This window comes from Adelges cooleyi, unplaced genomic scaffold (genome assembly GCF_023614345.1).
Source record: "Adelges cooleyi isolate 19-005CV unplaced genomic scaffold, UGA_ACOO_1.1 ACOO_flye_CR_arks_rails_tigmint_CR_PRNA_21, whole genome shotgun sequence".
NCBI classification, from domain to species: domain Eukaryota; kingdom Metazoa; phylum Arthropoda; class Insecta; order Hemiptera; family Adelgidae; genus Adelges; species Adelges cooleyi.
In genome coordinates this window covers 14,151,228-14,173,993 of record NW_026095871.1, presented here as the reverse complement: position 1 = coordinate 14,173,993, position 22,766 = coordinate 14,151,228, and the positions used below count along the sequence as shown (strand labels likewise).

Below are 22,766 nucleotides of genomic sequence, written 5' to 3'. Positions count from 1 at the left end.
AGCGTGTATTTTACTGGCCTACTGTTGTGGAAAACGGTCGAGAATAGAGGCCGTTGACTTTTTTTTTTTTTTTTGAACGAACCATTTGAATCCGCAGCCGAGAGTTTACATTTGTTACACAAAGCTTTTAGGGTCTGCACGAACAAGTTGTTTATTTGTATCTTACCGGGCCGCATGTATAATTTAGTTTAGCCGTCCCGGTAAGGAGAGAGAGGAGTGGTATTGTGCGGCCCGACGAACCCTTAGTGTTGCAGGTAAAATTCGACCGCCGGTGGGTATATATATATATATACATATACAGTCTCTATTCTTTTTTTCCCTATTGCAGCAGGATCGCGCCGGCGGATGCTTTCTTCATAATTTAAACCTCTTCGGCCCCTCTACCCACACACTTGTACCCGTCGACGGCGAGTGCGGTTAAAATCCCTGGCGATTTTCAATCCTCTTCTTTACACAGACTTTTGCTTGTATATTGGAATTGCGCCCGGGACTAGCAAACGTTTTCCCCTTTAAACGCAATGGGATTTGGTAAAAAAAAAAAACAAATCAAGTATGGTTTTTTTGCTGAAACACAACACACACTGACACTAACACTTGAGAGATGAATGCCATATAAAAAACGAGTTCGTTTAAATCGAACGCTTTTATACGATTGTTACCATTTATAGTCTTCTGGTCAATTCCGAACTTCTCCGTTTTAAATAGAAATTCGCGTTTATCCTTTTCGAATTTGTGTATTTTTATAGCACCTCCCACAAGCGTGAACTGGCTGGGATGCGATCGCATTCTTTGCTCTTAATGCTCTTTGTTTTATTTGTTCAAAAGGTAAAACTAGGAATTAGTAATCAGAAATCTAGAGTCTTACGTTTAATTATGTGTTTTTACTTTGAAAATTATATATTTGATGACAAACATTTAGATGAATTCTGACTTCAAAAAATTATAGTATTTTTATTAGTTACTATCTCATGATTTTTAATATTGTCGAAAAATGTTTGTATCGTACTTTTGACACATAATCAAATATTTATAACGCAAAATATGTTTCAACGATATTTTCTAAATACTAAAAAAATTATTTGTGAATATTTCGGCAGTATAAACAAAATATGACTATTTTTTTTATGAAATTTGTTCGAGGATGTATTAAAATACATGGAGCATTGTTGCGTGGGTTAGACCATCGACTATTTTTGGTTTTTTACTCAATAAAAATATTGTTGAGCTTAAAACGATTTTTATTTTTTTAGAAGTACATATATATTATACAACACAGTTGGTTGTTAGGTTGTTAATCGATTTCTGCGCGTTAAATAACGAGTCTGTTAACCGTTGCATAGCCCGGCGGTGCAAATGACAATGTTTATTAATTGTTTTTTCGCGCACGCTGGCGTAATTTGCCAGCAGGTTACGGTGAAAAAAAAGTCTAGCGCGCTGACAATAAAATATCGTAGAGTGTCCTACCGCGCCTAAGACGTTATTGCCCAAGGTGAAATATCATAGCATCCGGAGGTGTATTTTAAGTGGACTATACTGTTTACGCCAGACGAGAATAAAAACGACGAGTTGTCTAAACCGCTTAACCGTATCGCTCCGTTGAAGTGGACATTAGATTAAGAGCGTCCTCTTCTTTACCCTTCTTACTACTACCACCACCACCACCACCACCACTATTACCACCATCGCCGCACGTCATTAAGCTAAAACCCCTTTTTATATATATGTGTGTGTGTGTGTGTACACTAAAAGTTTTTCTCGAGATTTTGTGGGACACGCGTCGCGTACCAGACAAGACAAATGTAATTTTTAGAGATTTAAAACACCCAACTCGTCTTTTCCGCCCAATTAAACGTCCCCGATAAACAGCCAGTCGTGTTTATTGTCAGACCGACCTACTGACGCGACCGTTGTCTCGATGTACGGCGTGGCTTACCCGGTATATTATTTCCCGTCGGATTTTAATTACATTACATATTGTACTGAATCCAGTTCATAAATAAAACAAAACTTGCCATTGAACCATATAATTATATGGTCGCCAAACGACTTGTACCGCGGTAAAACTAGTGTAAATATAATATATTAAATGTTATTGCTCAAACAGTAGTTTTTAAACGCTTGAAAGCATTTAAAAAAAAATTGTTTCATTATCCAGTGTTCTCAAATTGCAAAAAATGAAATAAATATTTTGCATTGTATAGCTTAAGATTTTTAAAAAACTAATACCAGAACTGCAGTCGTTCTATTCTATACATATGACTCGTATAACGTATTTTCTTATCAATCAAAATCAATTCAAATAATATAATATGACAATACCGTCTATGTTTTTAAAATATTATACATTTCTTTTCCATTCAAATTCAGTATTCTGCGGTAGTCGCATCCCCTTCTCGCTTCTCACGCGTAACGTCAGTCAAAAGGGTGTATTATTATAATCCGCACTATTCGATCTGGCACATATTATAATATATATGTTATAATACTGTACAGAAGGGACGACGGTTGACCGGTTCCTTTCGAGAAATAGATTAAGTTGAATGTGATTTTTATCCCTCACTCCGCATGCGGATATATGCGTACAACAACACAAATGTGTGCCGCCGTATGTGTATAGAGAGGTTAGACGGGTCGCAAGATACTTCTTTAGTAACGCCACCGCTGCGGCTAAAGGACTGTATAATATTACATTCTATTGATCCGGCAGTGGACGGTTTGACTGCCGCTATCATTGTCGCTAAGTCTGCGGACTTCCGGCGCGTTCTACTATTCGTGCACCCTCCGCCGTCCCCCCCCCCCATCGAACGCCCGGCAAAATACCATCTGGTTCCGTTTGAAAATAGAGCTCGGACCGGCCTTGCATGACCCCCTCTCCCGAAGTACGTGAGAACGCGTTCCGTTTTGTATTTTATTATTACTTTAACCCTTTCGTTTTCCGGGCCAGAAGTGCTCGCTACGCGTGAGGCGAAGTATTATATATATATATATATATTTTAATAAAACGCTCTCCGCGAAACTTTGACGCCCGCCGCCGCCGCAAATATATAATGAAATTTTAATTAAACGGCCGACCCATTTACAACAAGAGTATAAAATATCACGTGCAACCGCCGCGCCGCTTTGCTGGTAATCGTAAAACGTTATCGACGGTGGCGGATCGTGTCTAGATGCAACCCTGACAGAAGAGCGGCATCTTCCCGGAACAATGCACTCGGTTGAGTGACTCGCACAGTTAAACCGCTTTTTAAACTTCATATTTATGCAAAACTTCTAATCGTTCTATCGATGACTGCTCGAATCCAAACATTGTTTTAAATAAATAAAACACTCAAAAATATAGAGACTTAAATTACAGCTGGCCAGTGCAACTCTTGTGAAAATTATTTTTTCCTCGTTTACGGCAAGAGGCTAAACAAAAAAAAGCGTCTGGATGAAAATTATACTTTCCGTTGCACTCTCCCTTACAGGATTACGCCTATGCGGGGTGCGATAGTCATTTGGCCAACGTGCTATTTATTTGGCCTGACAAAAAGAGTTAAGCCGGCTGCCTATTTAATGTCTTTGTCGAGGTCGTTCAGACGCGGTCGCCTCGTAGGATCGGGCCGCTGTCGCAATTAAACGTGTTCACTCTGCTCCTTTTGTGTGTTAAACATAATACATTATTGTCATGCTGATGGGCGGCGGGTGGCGACGGCGGTGGTTTCGACCGATCAGTACTGTTTGTGTTTGTTGTCGCTTTTGTCGTCGATAATTAGAAGGAAATTTAAGGCGGGACGAGGGGAAGGCAACGGGGGGAGGGCTGTAGCGGCGAAATGGGCCAAAATGCGGTTTTCGGGGTTAGCGCGACGATGAAAAGAAGAGAGGTCGACGGAGCTGGTAAAACAATAGGAGCGATTCGCCATTAATATGACGGCGATTAGACGAGGCGGCCGCTGTGTGTTAAATAGACGACCGCGGCGGTATTGTTGTGCTATTATGAGCGTGCCTATACGATGACGACGATTCGCCAAGTTCTTCCTCTAACGACCGCCGTTACAGCTACTTCCACCGCCGCCGCCAAAAACCATTACGATTATCTCGCACATGCCCTTTGCTGTAGGTCGTTACGTCTCCGACGCTTTGTGCGATTTCAACGGTACACACATATTATTATATATTTGTATAAGTTGTTATTTTCACAGGTTCTGGTATGTAAGCAAAAAGAACAGGAGGAGGATGGTTTCCTTCACGTCTAGACGTGTTCTCGCCACAGGAACGAAAATTGCACTAAATCTATTGTCTATGTATTGAATATTTACAGTACGTCGTTAATAATTTCATTAGAAAAAGACACCCCGAAGCGGCAGGCTAGACGCGCGCCGTATAAAAAAAAAAAATATTCGTCGTTAACCGTGTAAGGTTTTCCAAGAAACGAAAAGACATAAAAAAACTTTATCTAAAACACGGACGTGCCGATTTTGTATGTTCCGGAAATGAACATTTTTTTAAAAATGTTATTAATTCACCTTTTTAAGTCGCTGAAGTTTTGTCCGTTTCGCCTCGGGCTTTCCACTGGTCGACAGTGAAGTCGTCTAATTGTATTTGCATAACTATTTGTCGCGCGACGAATGCGAATTACTGGCGGTATATTTTCGGAATATAAATTATTCGAGCGTTCACGATTGGCCGGTGGACCGAAACTTAAGCACTTGTCCCGTCGTCGTCCAAGCCAAGTCAAAAACACGTTGAACGTCTTCCTCGTGCCTATCATAACCGTTACGTTTATTTTCACAGCCGTCGTTGTTTTATGCTTTAATTTCTGAAGACGTGACCGCAGCCGCTTGTATAACAAATCCTCCGCCTATTCGTTTTAAGGTTACGACCTTTTTCGTCACGACCAACTCGTTATGATAAAACTACTATTGTTTTCCCCAGGCCGTTTTTGGTTTTCAACGACCGTCCACGCGCAAAGGGTACGCTCTTAAACCATAAGCGCGTTCGTTTTTCGGAGTCTTTCCGTCGCCTCGTCACCGCTCGAATCGGCAAAGTTATTTCGATGCGGCCACGAGACTACTCAGTCGAGGCTAATGTCCATCTGGGAAAACAAATTTGATTTAAAATAATAGTCTTTACCCGATTCATTTGTTCCTTGAATATCTGTAAACACCAGCGCGCGAATAGCACATTTTCTTGGAAAGTAACCAACGTTCTTTGCGTCCAACATTAATTGAACATATTTTGGTTGTACGTGTCCACATATTGTTAAGATACCGCAATTTGTATTGCTATTTCTTTTATCGGTGGCGACGACATAGGCACACTATTTACTATCGAGAAAGATAAAATCGCAAAACGTGTTTTCTTTTAAGAAAAATTCGTAGAAGAATCTCGACTCGACTATTAAGAAATCAAAGAAAGCTCGTCATGGGAGGCTTAATCACTTGTTCCATCGCCAATGCAAAAAATAATTTAATAACATGTTTGGGGTTGGCTATACATTGGCGAACCGGTCAAATGTGCCGCTCGTTGGGGCACGTTGGTATACATTTTCCGTCCAAAACCGACCAATTGTCACTTTGTAATAGAGCCTTACGTTTTCAGTTCAGTGACGCCAAGGTAAATGACGTTTGAGTTGAATCGCAAAACAAAACCGGATTTTGTTTCATTCGCAGTTTCCTTGTGTTAGTCATGTTAAATCATTATCAACACGTTGTCAATGTAAATCCATTAAAAGCGATTCGGTCCGAATGAAAATACTATGTTTCCTTTCTAGAAACGTTCACTCGAACGAAGCTAAAATGTTACACACACATATTTTACCGTGCAATATACATATATCCTAATATTCATACTGATCATTAATGCTATTGTATGAGCATTGCATTTTAAAAGTAATACAACGCTAACGACGAGTTTATGATTTTCAAACTGAAAATACCAACGTTATGAAGCGCTGTCGCTATCGTGTTGGTTTTATTATTACGGCGAATCGATTATATTGCATTTTAACGATATTCGTGACTCAAAGGTCGTTGAACAGTTTACTACATTGATTCGGTTATCCAATATAAATATATACTTTGGTACTGTATTGTAATAATTCTGACAGTGACCGCGTGCCACCGCCACCGGTCGTTGTAGTAGATATAATAATCCTCGTTTGAAAAGCTTTTGCGGTCCGTGTCTATCGTTTGTCCGGGCGATCCTTAGAAGTACTCTTTGTGTACTAAATTAACTAATTCGAAACGTCGTGTTCGCGATTACCGTGTTACCGCCGACCTAATCCGTCTATTCGGTTCACTCGTTGTCGTCTATCGAATCGTGATCGTTACTAAAAAGACACGGGTGTATACGTACACAATACACAAGGAGTTTGTTCAGCAGCAACAACATCAGAGGAGCTACAGCGGACAAACCGGACGACGTCTGGCAAAGGGCAGTTTAAAAATATTTAAAATGCTCTGTAACTCGAGTGTAAAACACGTTAAAAAAAGTATATTATTCGTTGGGCTCCTTGAAAATAAATTATTTATAATAATTAGGAAAAACACTTGTGTGAACAATGTCCGATTTCCTGTAAACATATTTTGCCGGTTCTTATTATTTCAAACACTATATTATACCGTATATATTATTATTGCCACGTGGGGTCTTATTATGTCTAATCATCGTTTGACGTCAGGGCTTCGTTCCAAATGACCCCCCCCCCCTCCGCCACTTAGTTCACCGCCACCTGCCGCGGTTGGGCCGAGGGAAAACAATTGTGCTAAAACTTTTGGGCTCTGCAATATTGCTGCGATGCGCCATTATATTCGCATGCAAGTGAGCGTGTGCAGATCGTGTATTGAATGTATTCTATACTCTTAGTATGTGTTTTAGGCCCGTTGCTCGCTCACCAGGAAGGTTTGGCACAATTCCAGATCGCCGTGTGGACGACGGTTTACTATTATTACATATATATATACATGTATACTGTGATTTGCTTCGTTTGCTATGTAAGCGTCGTTTTGTATCGGATCGTTCACTCACCCCCCCCCCCCCCCATCCCTCCCGATACTTTCGAACGCTTTTTGAAAATCAAATAAGAAACGCTTATTGTATACCCTCTTGAAGTAAGTGTAGGATGTGTGTGTGTGTGTGTGTAGGTGTAATTTATTTATTTATATTCCGTGTAGAAATTTACCCTGGAGCGACCCGAGCCTTTTTTCAAGTTAAATCGGAAATTCGGATTTCAGTTTGTCCCCCTTTACCTTGAATTCTCTCTCTTTTTTCAATATACATTATCGTATAGTCGTTTTTTTTTTTTTTTTGTACAGTGGAGTTGATCTGTTTTGGTTTTACGTCCCGTGACGTTAACCGTACGGCTTGGATAAATTCATTTTCTTGTTCGAATCGCTCCGGAGCCGAGTGTCGTTTACCATTCAAACGCCAACCGTCAAAGCAAATGAGTCTCGCTTTTTAAAAATATTTTAATTTTTCAAAAAATTCTTACCCCGCTATTGTGCGTTTTCGTTGTGTTTGAAAAGTATATCATTTTTATAAGAGATCAATGACGCCTACGGGGTAGGCTTGAGACGGGATAGTCCGGGCAAGGATTCCGGTAAATTAATTATGTATTACCATTATAATTCTGCTGTTCTTTTATGTTAAATTTAATTTCGACGTTGTGTCGCACAGGGATATTATATATTATAATATCGTATTGCAGTTACTCAGCTTGTAACTTTGTTTCGGACGTTATTATTATTATTTCTTTGCCCTCCGTTTTTTCCATTAGTTTTTAGCTAATGGAAAATAAAAATCCTACGTCTGCTGTGTTGTTCCCTTCGGCGGCCCTGACGGCAGTGTTGTGGTTATGAACTGTCCGACAAGGTTTTATCTAGGGGACAGCCAACGTAATCCCGTTTCAAAACCAGCTCCGCCTCCGCACCGTCCTTTGGCCGCGGCAGACACGCAGGGTCTAATTAAAGGCCAGTATAGCTTTGCGATGACGGGCGCGCGCGGGCGGTTCCGGGTACGAACCTACCCGCGCGGGGTAGGTGGTCGCGGCGGTGGTGCACGGGTGCCGTGGAGAAGACTGGCCGCAAACCCGGAGGAACATTGAGCGATGGGGGTGCCGTTGTCGTTCTATACATTATGGTGTGAGGCCGCAGTGACATTTTGATTGACGACAGAAGAACTACGGTCAACTGTCATTTTTCATTCGGGCTCCCCGACACTGTCATTGTTTCCTGCCGGTACCCCTCCGTTCCCCTACCCCCATCCTCCGCCATCGTGTCACTGTGAGTATGTATGTATGTATGTATGTATGTGTGTGTACTGTGCGCGAGTTCGACATCTGCGCACGCCCGACCTTCCCCTGAATTTTTTCGATTCAAGCTAGACCGCCGACTAGAGCTATATACGTTCCCCTGTTTTTGGATGTGGTCATTTAAAATAATATCGTTTCCTCTTTTTCTCCTCTCTCTCTCTCTCTCTCTCTCTCTATCGTTCTGTCATACGCTTGTATATAAAATAATACCCCCGGACCCTTTCGGCTAAGCCATGAAATAACGAGACTAGTGGAAAATGCAGAGCTGTAAACACGGTTACGGTGGTTGGCGATGCCCACTGTTGTTCATGTCCGGGTCCCGTGTATGTGTATATTTGTATATATATTTGTGTTATGTACCAGTAGACCAGACCGCTGCTCGTCATAAATCACAATGTAATTAGGACCGGGCATTCCACTGCCGTGTGCCGCTAGTCGATTACTTTAAAATATTCAAATAACGTTAACCGCGACTACCACCACCGTTGTGTGTGTGTGTTCATTGTTCAGTTAGGATTCTAAAAGCAGCAGCCCGTGAAATGTAATTTATTGTGAAAGTTCGACCGGCCGAAATTGTGCCAATGTTCTCGGTACTTTCAGATAAGTCATAGTCGTTTGGGGTGCGTTGCGGAAATCAATAGTTTTGGCAACATCAAATCCAAACGGTAGTGTACCTACGGTTTAGTCGTTGTTAAAGAGTGCTATGCGAACTTAATAGCGAATGTCTAATACCTAGACTGTTACAAACATCTTGTTAACTAATGGTTATTTGTATTGCGCATCTATCAATAATAATCAATAAACTTAATGCCGGTTTAGAGGTTTTAATTGCGATAAAATGTTCTGCTTGGGGAAATTGGACAAAAGTTTTTTGTTATTTTTGTAATATCCATTATACTGAATTGTTTACCATTATTGATTAATTAAGTTTGGTCTATCTAGTTAATCCGACCGTCAACCGAGAAATGCTATCTGATAAAAAAATGTCAATAGTTTTAATTAAGAAAAAACAAACATTGGAGATAAAATGTACTCCGATAAATTTGAGCGAGTTAAGTACAATGTTATCGTTCAGTTAAAAACTTTTGGGCGCTGATGGTAGATTGACTTCGATGGCTGCCGAAGAAGAAAACCAATCCAATAATGTTATTTAAAGTCGACCCGGCTGTATGTGTTTTAATATATTTTATTTTTTGAACATCGCATCGAAAGTGCTCCAAGCGTTTAACATGAACGATTTATACAAATAAATTCCGCATTTAAAATTTATAAACCCCAGCAATGTAAGCGAAATTATTATAACAATATTGTATGTATTATGTATAGTATGTAAAAGTTATTGGTGAAGAGCGAACCGTCAATAAAACAACACGACGATATTACATAAGAACAAGCATTTTGAAAGGGAACCCAGAGGGAAAAAACAAGAAAGAAAAAAAAAACGTTTATCTTACGTTTAATGGATTCGGTTTTTATGGGATATTAAAACCCTTTCTCGCCCCGCTTTCACGCGGTGCCATAATAGAATTTCCAAAAACTGTCGTACTCGACTACCCACCCCCCCCCCCTCCTCCTCCCTAACGACAGTCACAGCCACAGTGTAATATGTACCGCGCCAAATAACAATATGTAAATGTATACTATGCATGTATATAATATATATTAGATGTCGTACACGCCAAATATAGTGTACTCCTATATAATACCGCTGCTGCAGTAGCCGGCGGTATAACATTTCCCTTGTAGTCCATGAATTAAATTTGGCCACCTCTCCGTTTTGTCAGTTTGCGTATGCGTTTGTTGATATGTTAAGTGTATCGTAATGTACTATCTGTACCCGGAGACAATGCGAAACGCCGTTTCTAAGAACGGCAACACATTGTTCAACGGCTTATATTATACACAACCGACGAGCATACAAAGAGAGTCGCGTGCAAAGTGTATTCGCTTCACAGGACGGGATTATGGTGCACAAACATTAACAGCGTTACGACGTGGGGCGGTTAGTGTGTTTGAGGGAAAGGTGAACCGCGTGTAAAGCGTTTCGGATGTGCGTATGGTATTTATAATTCATGGCGAACAATCGTTGTAAAAAAAGAAAGAGAAAACTGATTGGGAAAGCATAATTGCACGAGATCCTCCCTCTCTCCGCACCAACCGCATTTGGGGGATAGTTAAGTATGTCTGTTGCACTGAGGTCGCAGTCCGAACCGTGCGAAAGCCATGAAAGTTGTTTCGACATCGGTCGGCAGTTAAGTCGGATTTAGAGGTCAACAGTCGTTCGAGCGAGGGTGAAAACAACATGGTACGGGGAGAATATTTCCGTTGTGCTGGAGTGGTAATCCTGCGGGATACGGTGCCGTGCATCTTAAGCTGGGTCCTCCCTATAACGATGAATCGAGGCGTAGGAATCTGTGGTGGACGAATGAAACCAGCAAAATTTAAGAAGACGTTGCTTCGTAAGATACCGAGTGAATTGGGCCACTTGGTAGCCAATTATATTATTTTCATGCACTGATACTGTTATTGTCTGATTCTTTAGAGCCCACATTATTTAGACATAAAGATGAATTGAATTAACAAATCTCAATATTATAAATTACGATTTGTTGTTTTACAAAAGCCTAAATTACATTAAAGCCATAAAGCTGGAAAATTCGGTTTAGGGGTCAAACGAAATGGACAATAAAATGGGATGCAAAAAGTAATACCATCGATTCGGGTTTAGGCAATAGAGGACACTGGCCACTAAATATAACTTTTTCTGACGGCTTCTGTTGAAAACTTGTATCGTTTCCGACCTACTGCCGCCATTCGACGGTATTGTTGTTATCAACGGAACATTTATTGATACCATCTTTGAAGCCTCCCGTGTGCTTTCAGAGATAGTTTAGCTTTTAAAGTTAGTTCATCGTACCCTTCAGTCAGGACCAGTATATTAATCGTTGAACTGGAAATAAGAAGCGGACATAAACACATTCAACGAGATTCCAGTTTAAATAGGCGTAAAACGTGGGCGTTTCGATTCCATTAATCTATCGTTGGCTCGTTTTAATCTTGCCATCGTTTTTCATTAATCTCTTACTTACTGCCGTCAGTTTTCATGACTTTAATATATTCCACAGTGGAAAACATTAATGCACTGCGCTACTTAAAAATCTATTCTTCGCGCCTCGGCCCTCGTGCTCGTGACCAAAACAAACTTATCGATGAAACCACAACTTTAATCTCGGCCTTCAACCATGTATGTCGCTGCTTCTATTAGCTGAGGTTCATTACTGCAAAACCCTGCGATGATTATAACGGTCACGTCGTCTTGCTGTCAGCTTACACAAAACCCATATTGTCGGTTTTCAGAATGTTTGAATAAAGGTGCGCTACGAAGGTTTTAATTAGCGTTCGTCTGGGACGAGGTAAAGTGCGCCGCCTTTCTTTGCTGTACTACCCACTAGCCCTCGAGCTTAAGCAGCGTGAACGAAAATTAAAACACGATGCCGCCGGGGTTGGTTCGTCCATTGACGGTCGCGCACCAGACAAGCTTGTAATTGCCCAGAGTACACCCACGAATACGTAAACGATGGAGGATAATAGTATCATGAAAGTGACAAAAAAACCTATACTGTTTTTGGGATGTTCCTCGGCGCCCGTCAACGGTTAGGACCCATCACATGCTAATAATAACCACGTGTCTTTGTGTCCTTGTGTGAAACGTATGGACTTCAAAGCAGCGACAGACAGTGTTTGTCTCGGCCGACTCTTTTATATGTATATTTTGATCGCTTTAAACGACGACGAGACCCGGTAATTACTAATTCCTTTTTCGCGTGACGGCCGTGGTACCTTTTGCTTTGACCCGCGCACTCGGGAAACGGTAATTAATGAGTACGGCCAAGACGACGGGCCTTTGTACTCGGAAAAAATAAAATAAAATCCCGAGGGAAGCTCTCGCCCACCCTTGCATTTAATCCTACGGTGCTCCTTATGTACGCCAGTAACAGTAAAGCTGCCGTTCTGCCCGGCATATCTCGTGATTGATAGTCCGGCGGCCGTTGTTGTCGACGATGTTGGCTGACGCGACGAAAATATTAAACAAGGGGCCAACCCGGATGACAGTGTTTGTTAGTGATCTGGTAAATTATATGACCGGCTCTTTATATTGTGTTTGCGCTCCGCAAGACAGTCTGGATAAAAAACTAACCAAGGGATCACACTCGACTCCGCGATGAGTATGGCTTTATCAAAATACACATAGCTATAATATTGTTGTTTGCGGGTAAACCGAGCGTATGGCGAGACGCAAAAGCCCTCGGAGCGACTTAGCATACTCGCCGCGGACGCTTACACGGCGGTCGGTGTATCCGAGACCGGCTTAGAATTGTCCAAAAGTAATTTATGTTAATAACATTTATACATAGGCGTTTCGTTTAAAGAGCTTAAATATTAATAGGCTTTCCGAAAACAGCGGCGGTTGTGGTGTGGTGGTGACTCGGAAGGGGAGAGACGGTGAGAAGCTGTTCAATTGTGTGGCTCGGCTAAAACCTTACAACTCCGTCCCCTCGCCTCCGCCACCAAAACACCACCCCCTTCTTATATTCTCCTTCACTTCTGGATGACTGGATTTTTGTTCCAATAATCATCGGCCGACTAAATATTAGGTATACATTGTATACTAATTATAATTGTTGCCAGCACGTTGTGTGTTATTTATCACGGCAGCCGCGCATATGGATGTTTATTGTAGATATATATGTATGTATGTATGTACATATATTATGTGCGCGTATTTAATGCCTCTGATGACAAATTGCCAAGAAGCCTTCGTTCGTATCCCTCTGCCGAGGAGGGTTTCTTAAGACCGGAGGTATACCACCACCATCACTGCCGCCACCGCCGTCGTCGTATAACGTTCAAAAACAGATCACGTTTCTTAGACTGCCGGTATTGGCGTGCGCCGCCTTGCATTCCAAATAGATAAGGGGCCGAGGAAAAAGAAACGCCACTCGAGTTTTTTGCCTCCGACTCGATAATTTACCCGAGGGTGTCGCATGTATTATGTACGAGGATTTATTTAACCGGTCATTACGGCGGCGGGCAGTTTTATTTCGCCAGACCAACGACCGCCGCATATTATATGACGTTGTGCACTGCAGCAAAGAGTAGATGTAGTCACGGTATAGTGCGGTCATTTCACGGTATCCGTAACGCTATTTTAATTACTTAGACGTAACTGTATTATAAACTTCAGACCGACAACGGGGGTTGACTGTCCAGGATAGTTGGAAACATATTTCTTGCGGGGTAGCCGGTGCCAAATGCATAATATTATGCCATGCCGTTGCAAAACATCACTACCGTGACCAATGTATATGTGTTGGTCATCTTTTCCTGGTCGACATTTTAGTTTTCGTTTAAACACTAATATTAACATGTTAATAATACAGATTGCATCAAAGTTGTGTAGACATTGCTATCAAAATCGCGAAAAAATGCATGTTTCTTGTACTCAGGAATTGTGCAAAATACAAAAAGTAAGATTATTAGACAACTGATACTCAATCGATACGTTTACTTGATAGTGTCAAAAACAAAAACAATACATACTTTTTGAACATGACAAAGTTCAAAAAGAAAAGCTGTATAATGTAACTATATCGACCTGTTTGTTCTAAAATATGATGGAACTTATAGCTTTTGGAAATTCTATCGTGTGATGGGTTATAGCGGTCGAGTGTGTGACCTCTTGTGTAATTATCAAGGGATCGACACAGTCGTATAAGAGAGAGGTTTTCTTTTGGTGCCAGTTGAAGATATAACGAGAAGTTTTCGATCTGCTACAAGGGTTGGGTGTACTTGCGGTAGGGACGGTCACCTGGGGACACGGCCGTGTGGTCGTGTGTGACCGGGACGTGTAAGGCAACGGCCAGCAACTATTTTGGGATGTGTTTTAAACTCGAAACTGACCGACAACAACCCCGGGACAAACTTTCCGGGCAAGGAGGGGTTGTCTGGCTCGGGTCGGACGTTATTTTTTCTTACCGTTTTCGTTGATTTCGGAAAAGTTAATTCCGTTCAAAAATGACGAAATAATAAAAATGATAACAAAGAGAGATCGAGAGAATATAGCGTCCGTCCCTCTCTCTTCTGTCATAGAGTGTCGTCGCGGCGACAGTGAGATTATGGGCACCCGTCGACCATATTATTATAGTATAACGCAGCAGCACAACGACAATGGGTTTATATATTTTCAACATTATATATTTTTTTAACAAATACATAGCGGTTAAAGCGACAGCTACGTTACCGTGGCTTGACGCCCGAGCACGGGTCTTTGTCTTTTCGAATTTCTTTCGTTTCGATGACCACGGGTGGCCGGCCTGTGTGAGAAAAATGAAGACCGAAAAATATGAAACATTTTTTTCCCTTGGATTTTTCGCCCTAGTGCGGCCTATTTCGAGCAGATGATTGGTACCGATTTTCGCGAACCGACGTTGTATATTATTATTTATATACAGCCGTTGTACTTTATTTGTATACATATATTGTGTTATTTATGTTCACCCGGAGCGGATACAAAGTGGGTTGATTACTTTGCTGAGGAAAAACGGCCCAATACTGCAACTGAACGATCCGTCAGGAAATAAAAATAACGATAGCCTCTGTTGCATCTGTTGTTAACGCGCGACGGAGTGATTGACTCGGGTGTTCAACGTTGATAGGATAGGCAAAAAGTATAATGAACTATATTTTATTTACATATATTTAAACATAAATAAAACAAATTAAAATCTTGTCCTATTTGTTATTAAAAAATAAAAAAATATTTACACAACATTTTTATTAAACAAATTTTATTGAAATGTATAAAATTTAGTTGTTAAAATATTTTCTCTTAATTATTTAACAAAAAAAATGTTTTTGAAACATTATCATTTTCCTATTGCTGTATGATATGCTCTTGAGCATTTACCATTTGGCTGGAAAACTCATAAAACGTACTTAAATTTATAAGACTAATAATGGAAAAACATTCGGTAAATAAACAATGTAACATTTGGATATTTAAATGGAATTCTCAGTAATTTGTGTAGTTGTATTGAATTTTACCAAAAAGAAAAACAAAACGATGTTGAATCGAATATTTAGATACAATTATATATACTGAACATATTTTTATTTGCTTATTTTATTAGTCGAAAAATATCTGTAATTGCTATTTGAAAATGACGATACCAGAGAAATAAAATAATTAGGTAGCGTCGCAGAATAGAACTCGAATTAAAAAAAACGGTTAAACAAATTACTTACTTTGTTTCTTACATTGGTTTTTAATAATAACTTCATTTTTAATATTATAATATATTCTTGTTAAATATATCGCTGAAATAAATATTTTACAATACAATTTCTTAAACTCGTAGGTTTATACATTTCACATATTTTACACACACTCCATCTGGAGTTTTTTTCCGTTTTAAAATAAAAATATATTTTGCCGAATCTTAAAAAGTCTTTAAAAAAAAAAAAGAATATATTCGTATAGTTAGAGGAGTTTTTTTTTCAAATTATTATTTTCATTGGTGATAGCCCGTATTTGGGGGAGGAGGCGAAAAATTCACCGTAAATAGATCCTTTTGGCGTTTGCGTCGAATAAAAAAAAAAAATCTTCCAACGTTAGCATCTGTCGGCTAGTATTATTCGGACAGTTTAAATCTAAAAAGTTATAATGGGAAAAGTTTTCTTTAACGCTGGCGTTTGCACGGATACCCGCACGTATTCGGATTTAATAAATATAATAGTATAATATATTAGTCACCGGCCTCTGGTCCCGTGTACTGCAGAACGGATGAGAGACGGATTTTAAACGATCGATCGAGATCACATTACTATTATTATGATAATATTTACCCTGCAATGATTGATGCTGGTTAAGTTCTACACGTGTGCATGTAATCATTATGGCCGGAGCTTGGAGCGTCTGCACAGATACGGCCTAGTTCCCACACAGCAATTTAAATACTATGAATATTTCATACGAGGATTTATCGAAGTTTAGTGGAAAATACTTGGAAGTATAATATTTTATTTGACGTTCTGAAAAATATATATTTTTTTCAATGAAATCATTTTAAAATCGATTATTTTCGCGTTGATTTATTTGACACGAGTAGTAGGATATCGACGGCATCGCTACATTTACATATACATCTATATAATATAGGCGATATAATAATGTACAAAACGGTATACCATAGCTACTGTATGGTCGTATTAATAATATATTTCTACGGGAACCCGTTAGTGGTCGGTGTATTATTTTCTATGGAATTATTATTGTAATGATTGATAATTATTGTCAATAATTTAACGGCGTTTGATTGATGGATCGACGACAACAACTGCGCAATAATTATTGCCACATTACAACGACCGATTGACGAGCTTCTCTTATTATGTTGACCGGAATGGGAAAGTCGTTTTGTCCTATGCACGGTATACTGCATTATAACGCAGCAATAATAATACATCAATATATTATGTTGTTACTGATACCAACGACCTATTTCGATAAAAAATAAAATTCTCCGACTATAAAAAACAAACGGCTTTCTTTGGCCTATCTATTGGATCACTCGCTTGTGAGTTAGTATCGATTGAGACCCTGGCACCGGCGATGACGGAATAATATTGCGTTCTTGTGTTGTACTTAAAGCGCTACTTATTATATATAATATTATAGTTTTTTTTTTAAAAATAATATGTTGTGTTTTATGCTCGCAGTTCAGTAAGTAGAATAAGTAAAACGTTACTCGTTCGTTATACTGTTGCAAAATCAACCAGAGACGGCCGCAGTCGTTAGTTTACCATCCGACAATAACCATTATGTTTGTCATTCCACAATAGGTATTGCAGTAGAGCTGCACAGCTTTGATAGCGCAACAGACGATTGTGAAACGGCTATACTTACCGGATCTTCTGTTTCCCGAAGGATACAAAAAAAAAAAAATCTGGCACAGCAATTGCTGCAATTCCATCTTAGACTTCCTTGCTCACTGTTTGCATTTTCTCTCGGTCTCAGTCAAGTTCTATAAAAAGGTGCGCGAGCATAATATACATACATTTATTTTTCAGGTTGAGTATTTGTAATCTACCATAATATCAATATACTATTCATACTATTGATATACATTTAATTATAAGTATTATAAGGACGCTTCTACTATTCACTTGTGTTTTTGTTACAACTTGACCAGTTTTGTGCAATCATATCGATGGGGCCGTACGACTGAGACCAATTGTAAATTGATGTATTTCGCCAAATTGACTTGGAGAATTAAGGAAATGTCGAAGCAAAACATAATACAGCTGAAAGATAGTTGCAAAGGACATTCGGGTGGAAATGCTGAGTAGGTGACCTTTCTCGAGAAACCGAGGAAAACTGGAGGCTGCAACGTTGTTATACATTTATAATAATATTGTTATAAACGTCTATGGGCCATAACCATCCACCGAGCACTTGTTATAATAATTACAACGACTCTGGTCCGCTTGGGTACACTGGCTGTCGAGCAGAATATGTAGTGGAGCTTTTGCGTTATAATAATAATAATAGTCGGCCGGACCGGCTTTTATTGGCCATTTCGATCGGTGGTCCCCTTATGGTCATTATCGGTACGTACTCTACTAAATTACAATTCATTCGTTTATCCGGTACCACTCGGCGAGAGTCCTTCTAATGTTAGAATATTCCCACTTCGTCTCCCCCCTCTCCCCCCCTCAATCTCTCCCGCTCGTTCCCGGTAAATTGTCGACGTGGCCGTGTTGTCGTTATCGCCTCTCACCAGGGACACTCGCACCTAAACGAGTATAAGTAAAGGCAACGGCCAGGAAGACCCCGCGCCAAATGGGAAGTGTGGGGACGCGACCGGGGCTGCTATACAACTAAGGCGGCGGTCGTTTTCTGAGCGTCGCGGAGAGGAGAGTCCTCGGTTTTCTTGGTAAGGGGAGTGGAACAAACAAAAACACTTTGCCCCGCTTTAATGTAACGCCAACAGTCGAGTATTACACCAGTGTGTTAAAGCAATTCGGCCGTGTACACGTACATATACCGGCAAACGCGTACATAGGCATGCAATAGTCATAATCATAATCGTAGTAATAGTATAATTATTTTAACGCTGGCCGTTAAAAATATATTATGCCCGTTCAACCGCCCCACGCGAACGCGACAGGAGATCGTCGTTATTGTTATTACTTATAAGACGATGCCAAGTCCTTCGCCGATTTCTTGAGCAAATAAATGAAATAAAATAAACGATACCGCGGCGGCACATGTCGTTGTAGGCTCGGCGATATTTTAACGCCTGTAAATCTCGTGCGGAAAAACATCAAAACTTAGGGAGAATACCTGCGTCGTTCTCTATACTTGTGTGTGTGTGTGTTTGCGGACTACTGTCAAGATTATCTGTTGGATAAAAACACGAAAAACAGGGTCGTTTGGTATAAATATTTCACCTGAGTAAAAAAAAAAAAAAAAAACGGATCCGTATGGGGGGATGCGACGAAAATGCGTCTTCGAGCCGAGCGGATATTACTCTAGGGGGAAAAAAAGAAAAGAAAAGGTATACTCGCGGGTTAGTTTGTATTTTTTTTTTTTTTTTTTTATCTAGATGATTATTTCTTTTGCAGACAATGTCGTGTGTGTTATTATCGATCAATCGTAACGGCAATGGTGTGTGTGTGTGCGATGCCTAAATTATTATTGTCGTTGTAGTCTCGGCGAAGGAGAGGAGAGACGGTATTTGGGGGAGGGTCGTATTGGTAAGAAAACACCGACGTCGTTTGGATTACCTCTGTCTATCCGTCTTCCCGTCTATACCTTCGGAGTAGGACGGCAGCCAATTTGGATATAAGCGTACCTACCCGTCGCCCCCCCCCCCAACCACTCAGTCACTGTTTGTACAAAAACCTTTATTTTACCACCGTCGCTGGTGTACAATTCGAATGTTGTATTATTTGCGTGTGTACACATTCGCCACCTCGGGTTGTCCTGCGCGCGTGCAACGTGTGCATTGGCTTGGTGTATGCTCAGGTTACAAATTAACTTTCCCGAATTGAAAAATATTGTTTTAAAAACGGACGCAGAAGAAATACTAATGAAAATCGCGAGACCAAGAAGCCGTTGTGACGGTATATTATTATAACAACACGAATACCGTGTATCGCTAGTAATTACTAAGTAGTAAGTACAATACAGGTGGGCTACGGTGTCGGAGTAGGATATTATTTGAATAATTTCACAAGTATAATTATTCATCGTCGACATAATTTTGATCGAATAAATTATGAAAAAAGTCGTTCCAGTAATTATCAAAAAAAAAAAAAAAAATGTTAACTACAATACGGCCTAAACAATGGATTAAATAATTATGTAACCGACAGACAAAATATTACCAAACAACAGAGTATTATATTTATTTATTTATTTCTTTGTTCGTTCATTGTTAAGAGGTAAAAATCTGAACAATATTTTATGACATGTTTCTACAACTTATGTTATAACTATATTCTGAACTTGATAATAATTGTTTTTATTTTATTTAAAGAAGAAAAATGCTGAGATCTACTTATCAAATATTCATCCATTTAATTACCGGTGTATAATTACCGTCTTGATAAATCCAATTCCGAAGGGCAATAGTTGAATTCAGTTTGCTCAACAACTTTGTTAAATATAATCATGGGGCTTGTTAGACTTTGTAGACAACGGAAAACAGTTGTATTGGCATAACGGATAAAAGAAAAATGACCGTCTGCCTTACTGTAGTCGTGTCTAAACTTTTTTTTTTTTTATACATATACTTTTGCCATTAACGCGTAGTAATTACTATCGACTAGTAATTAGTATTTTTTTTATGCGACCAACGCGATTCCGGAATAAAAAATCAAAACATTTTTTTCACATTCCCTCATCCGTCTCGCGGTTGGGGGTGTCGAAGTTGGTCGTACTCGCAGAACGACTAAGCGATTCCTCGACATTGTGAATTGTTGGACATTTTCGACCGTTACAGCTTATGTCGAACGGACTATACCACCGTAATTTAAAAATCAATAGTCGGACGTTGTTTATGTATTATTTCTTTTCCCCCGCAAAAATTACACCGTTATTATTATTACCGCACGTTGTCAAAAAAAATCGTGCTGTGCTTTTTTGTAATCTCGTCTCGGTTACCTTGTAATGTAACAACAGCGATAATGTTAACTCAATGTACGGATTTGAGATGCGCGTTTTGTAATATTATTATGTTGCTATCATAACCATTAACGCGTGCGTGTTGTACTAATTGTCTGTGTTTTTTTATTTGTGTCCACAGGCGAAAAGCCGTATAAATGCGAATGGATCGGTTGCGGCTGGAGCTTTGCCCGGTCGGACGAGCTGACCCGCCATTATCGCAAACACACTGGCGCCAAACCATTCAAGTGCCGCCACTGCGAGCGATGCTTCTCCAGGTCCGACCATTTGGCGCTGCACAAGAAACGGCACTTCACTTAAACAAGCGCCCACGCATACACCGCACACACACACACACACACGCACCCCCCCCCCCCCCGCCCCGCCCAGCTGCTATACACTCTACACGTTCACGAGGCACACGAGACACGTCCGAACACGATCGACTAACTCCGGCATCGTCGGATACACCGTGTATGTTATGTAGTGTGGTAAACTTACTAAACCGAGATGCGCAAAATAATAACAGTCGAGTAATGACTGCCCGGCCGCATTTAAACGTACACCGCTGTGGTTTTGTAAAAAAAATCACGGCCCAAACCCCCCCCCCCCCCCGCAAAAATCTACACCCAAAGAAAAACGGGGTGTTAATTATTATTATAAAACACGCTTAACGCGTACTGTAACTAATAAATAAAATTATTATTACTAAACTTATTTCTAATATTATGTATATACATATTATATAACGTGTGTATATTGAGTTTATATATTATTTCGTTACCAGTAACGCGAGCGCGTCGCGCGTACAATTTATATGATGTGTGTGTATATTTTCATTTTATTATACTATTACGTTGCATATATTATATATACATACAATACCAAAGTAATTACGTTGCATTACATATTGCATTTAAGGAAACGTACATATATAAATATAATTATCGAACATTTTACATTTTTACTATATCGTGTTTCGGATGCGTAAATATTATAATAATAATAATAATAATAATAAATGTATACAACATAAATAATATGATGATTGCAGCAGTTGCTTATCGATAAAATATATATATATATATGTATTATTATCTCGCGATAAAAAATATTGTATAAAGTATGTTTAGCTGTAAGTCAATGTTATTAGCGACTCCGGAGCCGTATGATCAAAAATCGTTAACCAATGTTGTTTATTTGATTATTTAAATTATATTGAAACAAAATACATATTTCCGGGTGTGTGTGTGTACACGTTTTTCATTATTATTATTCTATGGTTAATTTATAAAATGATAAACTAATTAAGTAAATTGTTTGGAATAATAAGAAAAAAATTATACATTTAAATAATTATCGCGGGATGGGATTTTAAAACATTACTTTGTATGGGTTCACATACTATACTTTTTTTTGTATAGCTTATACTATGTAGTAGTTTGTGTAAATAATTAAATGTTATTATGATAATTTGTAATAAATAAATAAATATAGTTTTAATTCATTATTGTATTAGACGAAATATTATAATTAATTTGATACATTGATAGAACTGATTTTTTAGAACCGATAAATAAAAATTATATGTTGTGTTCGCCCGCCCGCTGTTAGCTTGCGACCTTGTGTCGACAGCGTGTGTTTTTAGCTTACCATTTTTTCCACTTCTTTTGAACTTAGAATATTCCTAAAACTAACTTTGTTTTAATGAATATAAAAAAAAAAACATTTTTAAGTGTAAATTTTTTATTGTCGTTAAAATTGATTTCTGTGGGGGTTTTTCTTTCTTCGTTACAGAATTATACTTATAATTATTACCTATACTATGCGCATCTTGTCTTGTTTTTGGCTATCCAACAAAACTATACTTATACTTTCGAACAACCTCAATTATTATTCGTGACTATTAAGCAAAGCCACTGCCAACGATAAACCTCAATAATATCGACCCTATAATATATGATAAAATCTGATTACGCTTACGCATGCCTTACTATTCGGAGTTTCAAGTGTACACGGAATTGGATAAAAAAACAAAAAAAATAAAAAATGTTTAAGGTAAATGTCCATAATGTTAATTCGACTTTAATAAACTTTGTACCTACTTTTTTACAGTACGAAATGGGGCCAGTAAAATAAAAAAAAATAAAAATAATAATATAACGAAGCATAATGCGTAACGTTGTTGTTTGTTTTTTTTTTATGAATGTAATCTACTTATACATATTATTAGGTATTTTATATTTT

The 22,766-nt window shown here is 39.1% G+C and overlaps 1 protein-coding gene across 1 annotated transcript in view; it reads left to right on the top strand.

Moving 5' to 3' along the window:
• The window catches only part of LOC126834164 (Krueppel-like factor 6), a 138,863-nt gene extending 117,729 nt beyond the window's left edge, over positions 1-21,134 (top strand). The window contains 1 exon segment of the mRNA XM_050565905.1: positions 20,662-21,134. Within this exon segment, the coding sequence (XP_050421862.1) occupies positions 20,662-20,840 (179 nt within the window). The 3' untranslated portion in view covers positions 20,841-21,134.
• Positions 21,135-22,766: the final 1,632 nt, after the last annotated feature.